The 8,192-nt window shown below is 43.9% G+C and overlaps 1 protein-coding gene across 1 annotated transcript; it reads left to right on the top strand.

Annotated features, from left to right (window-relative positions):
- Positions 1-389: 389 nt before the first annotated feature.
- Positions 390-7,912, top strand: RAB33B (RAB33B, member RAS oncogene family). The gene is made up of 2 exons (XM_086464132.1): positions 390-638; positions 6,078-7,912. The coding sequence occupies exons 1-2, from the start codon at positions 390-392 to the stop codon at positions 6,519-6,521; spliced, it is 693 nt and encodes a 230-aa protein (XP_086320258.1). The 3' UTR covers positions 6,522-7,912.
- The last annotated feature ends 280 nt before the right edge of the window (positions 7,913-8,192 follow it).

Raw genomic sequence — 8,192 nt, 5'->3', positions numbered from 1 at the left:
CTCTTGTCCCCGAAGCGCGACCTCGCTCCCGCCTCAGCGCTCCCGCCGCCGGCCACGCCCGCGCGCCGCCACCGCTCGCGGAGGTCCCGCACCCGGCGATTGGCGGAGGGGCGGGGGTAGCCCCGTGCTCTCGCGAGATCTCCTGCCCACCTGTGGGCGGGAGCGGAGAAGGGCGGGGCGGGGCGAGGCCCCGGTGACGTGGCGGGGCGGAGCCCTAGCGGTGGCCGGCGGCGCGCGCTGTGGGTAGGCGTTTCTCCCCGCGGCGGCGGTGGCTAACGGACCGCGGGCGCGCGCCCGTCCGTCCGTCCGCCGCGCGGGAGGGAGGAGGGGCAGAGCGAGGGCGGTCGCGGTCGCGTCTCCATCGCGGTCCGCCCGGGAGCCCCGGCGCGATGATGGCCGCGGCGGCCGACCTGGAGTCCTCCCTGGAGCTGAGCCTGACGGGAAGCGGCGCGCTCCCCGGCGGGCTGCCCCCCGCTCGCTCCCGCATCTTCAAGATCATCGTCATCGGGGACTCCAACGTGGGGAAGACCTGCCTCACCTACCGCTTCTGCGCCGGCCGCTTCCCCCAGCGCACCGAGGCCACCATCGGCGTGGACTTCCGCGAGCGGGCCGTCACCATCGACGGCGAACGCATTAAGGTACCGCCGGGACGGGGCGAGGCGGGGGAGGGGGCGGTGGGGGTTGCCGCCCTGCCCGCCCCTGTGCTGGGCGCTGGGAGCCCCGGGCAAGGCCGCCGGCCTTGGGTGCGCTGCCCGCCGCGGCCCGGTGCTGACCTCCGTCCGGCCTGCGGGCCGCCGCCGGCGGCCCGGCCGCTTTGGGCCTTGCCCGGCCGCGGGGTGCTGGGGTGCACCCACCGCGCCCCCACCCAGCCGCTGACAGCGGGGAGCAGCCCGGGCTTAGTACAGGGCTCCAGCATCGCCGCGGGGAGACCAGGAGAAGCGGGAGGAGAGGAAGATGCGGGTGGTGGGAGGCTGGGGCCGGTGGGCCTCTGCCAGCGTATAAGAATGTCCCATTAAGATTGAACATTATTCAGGAGTGAACTGCTGCATCAGTGATAGCAATATGTTACAACTTCTTTTTTTTTTTTTTAGGATTCTGTTAAGATTGCTGCATGTTTAGGCAAATGTGATACGGGTACTGGACAGTGAGAGGTTGGATACTAGCTCGCATTTGACCATTGGTTTTCACTCTGGTTATAGGTTTCGCTAAAGCTCAATCGTACAAAACTAAATTTAGTGAAAAATTGGATGGGAGGAAAAAATGCTCTTTTGCCTTCTTTGCACTGTAGAGCAGATTTTTAAAGTATATGAAACATACCTAGTCTGCCTAGATGCATAAACGCTAGTGGGGATCCTAACAGTCATTTGCAGATTAGACTACTGCCTGCTTACAAATGCAGTTTGTTTACTAGGAGTAACATGGTTTTAAACAGAATCCCCTTCTACTTCTGTATTACAGTTTGTTTCTGTGAGCAGAGTTCAGTAACGTGTAGAAAAAGGGACTAATGGTAGTCTTAGGATTGTACTTTTGTGTTTATTATCATCAGGCTTTGTAATTACAACTTACAGTCACGTAGCCGAAAGCTGCAGTTTTTCATTGCTTACTTGCTGATTAAAGAAATTGCGGAGGGCGTGTAAGTCCATTTGCTTTCCTTCTCTTGTGTTTTTTTTCAGCTCATATCCTTCTTTTTAACTAAAAGAGAGAAATGGGTCTTTGTTACTCTTTTTCTTTATAAACCACTGAATAGCACTTCTTTGGCTGATAGCTGAGATTCTGTACTCACTGGTCTGTTCCTGGCTGTGAAGGAGCAGAGAACCTTCTGAGGGATATGTTCTTGTCAGCACCATCTTACTGACTGGCATTTTCACCACTGTTGTTGGAGAGAAGTGAAGAAGAGTATAGCCTAATCCACAACTCTGAGATGCTTGGCACAGGTTATGGTGCCATTTTGTATATGTGAGTGGCAGGCTGTTTGCTGCGCTCTGGAGAATATCACCTGTTGAATATACCAGTTCTGGTTGAGGGAGGCAGAGAACTGAAGGAGGCACTTCGGGGACACGTTGTTTCCTGGGAAGGTCTCTTTCAGCTTTAAAAGGAGTAAACTTCTACGATTATGGCCAGGTCTCTAGCTCTTAGGGGGATGCTGTGTGTTGTCAAGTATGCACCAATTTGGGGGGGGTTTGCCACCTCCTCTCACTCATCTTCACCTTTCTTGCTTGTAGTAGTGAGCTCCAGCAATGCCTGTTGAATCAGGAAAGAGAGAAGCTAAGATGAACTGAATGGCTGCTGTTCTTGCTGTGCCCTGAAGGGCTTGCTGAGCAGAGGAATTTTTCCTCTTGCATTGAAGGAGATTATCAAGTAGTGTCTTCCCTTTCTCTCTTCTCCCTTCCCCCAGCCAGCTGGATGGTCATTCTGGTGCTGCTACAGTACTGAGCATTTCCCTCGCAGCTGGAAAAATGCTGTGTCATTGGCAGGAACAGAAGCACCGTTCTTCTCGCAGGGGGTCTCCCACACAGGAATTGTGTAGAATTCCAAGACATAGGGACGAGTATATTCCTTTGTAATTTGTACAGTAGGCTAACAGCTTCATATGAAACAGCAATGCCTAGATGTGATGGATCAATTCAAATTTTTAACAAAAGAATGTTTTGCATTCTAAATTTTCCTCTTCCTAAATGGATCTAAGCATTGAAAATCAAAGAAAACAATGATGTCACTCTTCACTGACCTACATTAAAAGAGCAAAGGATGCAAATGAAATTCAAAGAAGAAAGTCCAAACATCATGTTCTGTGCCTTTGAGCTCTTCAAGTTTTTTTTCCCACATCTTGTAAAGGAGACATAGTTTGCCACTTTCTCTTTATTAAAGGCCAGTTGTGTTTTTACCAGCGTGTTATAAAACGTGCATGCTAAGGGAGTTCTTGTTCAGAAAACAGCCTTTCTGGATCCACAAAAAGGAATCGGAAGGTGGGAGGTGATAGCTGAGTCAATATGTTTATGTACCATTTGTCTTTCCTAGAGAGTGTGACAAACTGATTCTGTCCACATTTTTATTAGCTGAATTATGCTGTTAAACCAAATTTTCAAATCACGTGTTTTAAAGGGCTGTTATAAAAACCGTGTTTTCTTGAAGATGGATGGTGTTGAACTAATATTGTAACAATAATCTTAATAATTTATCAATGCACATCTATTAATGTGAATATTTTCAGTGTTGTTTTCAGCAGAGCAAAAGTTGGCGGGGGGGGATATGCAGAAATTGAATGGTCTTCTGAACTTCACATGGTAAGAGGAAAAAAAGAAACTTCTAAACTGTGAAATTTTCAACCTCGGGAAAGGATTTGCCTCTCCACACAAGTGATTCCATCACAAGAATATTAACATTTTTAGTTCGAGATAATACCCTTCAAGCTTGAAAGCTGTATGTAAATAAAATGTAGGAGGAACTGTAGTTTAAGCTTAACTCGGAAGATGTGTAAACCTTTAATTCAATTTCCCCTTCTCTACTCAAGGCTAGTAATACACATGCGAATCTGTGCTCGACTGAAGCATGACTGATTTCTGCTCTGCGAATGAGGCGGCGAGAGAAGTGTAAGCTCAAGCTGCCTGTAAAACTGAGCTCCCTCTTTAAATTAATTTGATACAGCATTTTACAAGATTAGCTGTCGTGATTCTTTAACGTTATGTGGTCTGAACCTAAGGATTACTTCAGTCTCTGCTTCTTTCTTCTCTCTTCAATTTGTCAAATTCCAAATCAATGAAAATTTTCCATGAGTCTCCTGACTTTATAAGTGCATGGAACTGGAAGCATCTCTCATCTGGGTGGGTGAATGCGTCTCGCCCAAACTTAGGTGCCTGTATTTAATCTGATGGTCTAGACTCCTGTAACAGACTGTGGAGTCAGTTGTGTTCAGAGTGTAATACCATTGGCAAAAAGCAGGTGATTGCTTTAAAACGAGATGGATTGCAACTGACTACTGTTTTCTGCAGTTCAAGGCTAGGGTGACTTGCCTTGCTTTTCTTAATCATCTTAATGACCCTTTTAGAAGGAGCATGTGGATCTTTACGAGTCTGTGGATCAGACGCTGCAGGTAACTGGAGTAGACTACAGAAGCCAAGCTGTTCTGATGTCATGTAAGTTCTCAGTTCCCCTGATGAAACTAGTAACTGCCATTTCCACCTGCTCCAGTCTGAGTTTTTCTTGAGGCTGGGTGACCAAGGTTGAACATAATATTGCAGGCAAAGTCACACCATCCTGAGACATAATTTACTCTTTTTTTTTTTTTTTTTTTTTTTTTTTTTATCGCACTAGTGATTCATAATGTCCTGTGATTGACTCATGTATCTGGATCATCATCCATTTTAGTAATTTCCAAGCTGATGAATCCTGCGCTTACAGGAAAAGTCTTTATTATTGGTCACTGTTATGAAGACTTTGCCTCTGCTTCTATTTGGTTTCACTCTATTTCTACTGTTCGAGCTTTCAAAAAAAAAAAATTGTATGTGATAGTGTAATACTCCTCTCTGTCGGTGAGGCATTTTAGCTTCTTGCCATCAGCAAATTTCCCTGGCACTTGTGCTTCCTTCTTTTTAATATCAAAGTCACTGGTAAAAATGGTAAACAAGCTTTCAAGACACGCAATTTCTAAATAAGTTTTATGGAACCATTTGGATCAAAGGAGTGCGGAACTATGGTAGTGGGAGAACATTTTCATCAAGGGAAGTTACTTTGAATTTTAAGTTTACCTTCTTTGTTTACGGAACATTTAATACTCCTTGAATTCTGAGTCTGAAGAACTCTCCTTTCATTCCCAGGGAGGAAGCATTTGTATCTGCCATTTCCTGCTCAAAAGTTAAAAGCTGATGTTCTAATCAAGCTGCCTCAGCCATCAGGGGTCAGCTGTACAGGACAGAGGGGAAGCTAGGGCTCTGCTTTGACCCAAGAAATCAGGTGTCATCTCCCAGTGTTAACGTCATCGCTAAGGTGTGTGCGATAGAGCCACACACTGGTTTATTTCTTACCATGTACAGATAAGATAACCTGCGTTGCAGGTGGCCTGGCTCTGACTGCTGTGTGTTGCAGTCCTGTGTCTGTGGAGAGCAAGTTCGCTGAAATGTCACCGTGTCCAATAAGCGCACAGTTCTGTAGCGTACTCTGGAGTCTGAGGACTCCAAGCTTCCATTATACAGGCAGGACTGATGCATTTCACATTTTTGTTTGTTGTTGCTTACATCTGCTTGTGCTTCAAGGCTTGTTTCATTTTGTTTTAAGCTGTACTGAGAAGTTTGAAAGCATTTCAGTTCTTCTGGATTTTTTTTTTTTTGTCTGTTGCACTGACCAGGCTTCCAATATGTTCAGTCTGTTTGGAATAGAATGATGCTGAACTGGAAACAGTAGTAGCATGTTGAGCTAACAGGAGGTTTACGCTTTGTTAAAAATTTTATTTTTCCTTTTGTGCCTGCTTTGATACTACAAACCACAGTATGGTCCTAGTGTAAGGATAAATAAGCTGAAGTTTGAGGTTCATCACAGGAGAGTTTGCTTCTGATAGATACACTTTGTCATGTTTTGGGTGGTGGTGGTGTAGTTCATGCATGGTTTGATTCCTTCCTAATTCTATATAGTACCACAATAGGCAGTTAACTTCATGCCAAGAACAGAACTTTGGGAAAGATGAAGTTATTTTTGGCAATATAAAAAAAAATCATGTCAGCTGAGAGTTGTGCTGTGAAATAAATGTTGGTTTTGCAAATAAAAGTGCTATTGCCAAGACTTCAGGATTTATTTTTTTTTTAATCTTGTAAAGTACATGCTCCAATAAACTTTCAGAAATTCATATTTGTGGTCAAGTTGCATCATCATTTCTTCCTGGTTTCAATTGTGAGCAACATTGAAAGCAAAAGTTTCTGAAATTGTGTAAGAGCAACAATTTTCTTCAGCACGAACTTTTCAGTATGATTAGTTCAGAAGAGTGGATTTCTGTGATCAAGGGACTCCCCCAGCTACAGGTGATTTGTATTGTTTTCCAACATGAGTAATAAAACATTTTTTTTCTCTCATTGTCTTCCTCTGTTCAGATCCAGCTGTGGGATACGGCAGGCCAGGAGCGCTTCAGAAAGAGCATGGTGCAGCACTACTACAGGAACGTTCATGCCGTCGTGTTTGTATACGACATGACAAACATTGCCAGTTTTCACAGCCTGCCCTCATGGATAGAGGAATGCAAACAACACCTTCTTGCCAACGATATACCACGGATTCTTGTTGGAAATAAGTGTGACCTGAGAAGTGCTATTCAGGTACCTACGGACTTGGCCCAGAAGTTCGCTGATACTCACAGTATGCCATTATTTGAAACCTCTGCCAAAAACCCCAATGACAATGACCACGTGGAGGCCATATTTATGACACTGGCTCACAAGCTTAAAAGTCACAAGCCATTAATGCTTAGTCAGCCCCCAGATCGCGATGAAATACATATAAAGCCCGAACCAAAACCTGCCATGACCTGCTGGTGTTAAATCGTGCAATGATCAGCTATCACCTTGTCTTGTTTGCAAATGCTTCAAAATTATGATCTTGTTAAAGTTCCAGGTTCTGGTAGGAATTATAGTGAATCTCTTTGGCACTTTAATGTGTTGGGTTTGGATTTTTTTCTGGTATAGATGTGCCCATCTCATGTTCATGCACTTTGTAATTGTACTTTCTGAATTACTGAAGTTTCGCTGTAAGGGGAAAGTGAACTTTCAAGTGAAGTTTTGACAAAGCAATTCTACTTGAGCTCTTGCTGCCTGAGATTGTTTCCATCACTTGTGGTGAGGTTATAAATAACAAGCCAGTTTACTAACATTTCCGGTTGCAATTTGCATTGGAATAATGTAGGAGAAGTGTTTTGTGACAGCCAGATAGCTTGATTTTTTTTGGGTCGACCCGTGGGGAGATTTTTGGCATATGAAGGAATATTTGGTGACTGCTAGCAAATTGCTAAGCAAGTACCTTTTTGTAGTTTAAAAGCAAAAACCAGGACTGTCAGATAAAGTTTGGGCTGTCAGTGTAGGTGCATTCTGCTAGCTTTTTGCCTGTCATTCCACTGTAAACTTTGTTTCCTCATGGCAATGGTAAGAGAATTGACGAACTTGTCCCTACCTCTGGACAATTATGTGATACTTAAAACTTCATTAATTTTTCATAATTATCATGTAAAATTAAACTATGCATTCCTTCTTACGGAAAGTACTGTAGCACAGGATTTGGGGTAAATTTGGGGCTACTAACAGTCCATAAGTTCTCTGACCTTACTAAAACTTCTGTGAGGACTTACTTCTAAAGATGCTGTATTTGAGTTGAGTGTCCCAGGGTAAGTAAAAACACTTAAGTAAATAAAAGATTGCGTGAAGCTGGCAAAAACATGCTGGTTTTCAAAGGTTGGGGTTTTAGAGGATTTTAGTGACGATGAATACTTTTCAGATATCTTGAAAAAACTTTTAACAACCAACTTGGTCATGTATATAGGGATGGAAATGCTTAGGAATGTGGGACTTTCTTAAAATACTTCTGAATACAAAATAAATTAGATCTTGAATTATGGAGAAAATCTGCCAAATACATCATCTGTATTTTTGAGCTAAAACCTGCCTGTGTAATGTCATGGCTGGATGTGGGGCATCCTTGGCATTACTAGTGTCAGCTAGTAACATGCTGCGTCAGGTGAGGGAAATTACTGCTCTAGAACCGTCATCTTCTGTGTTCTCATAATTGCAACCGTTTTATTTCAGTTCTGTCTGAAGGTCAGGTTTCATAATAAAAATGGTGCTAGGTTGCACATCACCACACAAAGCGAAATGTAAGCCATAGAATGCAATCTATGACTTCATTCATATGCCACATCGAACAATGTTTTGTGACTTAGTTTTTAAAGATATTGAAGTAAAAATGAAGATTTTTGATTTGCAGGGTGGTAGCGTGTGATGCTGACTGGAAACTAAACAAAAGGGCCAGTTCAGAAGCTGCCACCCTAGTGATCCCATTAGAAACAAGTCACTGAAACGAGATAACTGTTATTTAAACTGTTACAATTAATAAGATGTAATCCTGTTGCAAGTTATAATGAGAGAAGAAAAATGACTTTTTTCTAGATTTAGAAAGAGGGTTCAATTTGGTCTAATATGATTAAGATGTTTAAAAAGAATCTA

Source organism: Leptosomus discolor, chromosome 4 (assembly GCF_034619465.1).
Source record: "Leptosomus discolor isolate bLepDis1 chromosome 4, bLepDis1.hap2, whole genome shotgun sequence".
Taxonomy (NCBI): domain Eukaryota; kingdom Metazoa; phylum Chordata; class Aves; order Leptosomiformes; family Leptosomidae; genus Leptosomus; species Leptosomus discolor.
Note: the sequence above shows the minus strand (reverse complement) of the source record. Positions and strands in the feature narration are given on the sequence as shown.

Coding starts and splice junctions, on each gene's coding strand:
- RAB33B (XM_086464132.1), top strand. CDS start 390: ATGATGGCCGCGGCGGCCGACCTGGAGTCCTCCCTGGAGCTGAGCCTG. Junction 639..6,077: donor TCGACGGCGAACGCATTAAG/GTACCGCCGGGA, acceptor TCCTCTGTTCAG/ATCCAGCTGTGGGATACGGC.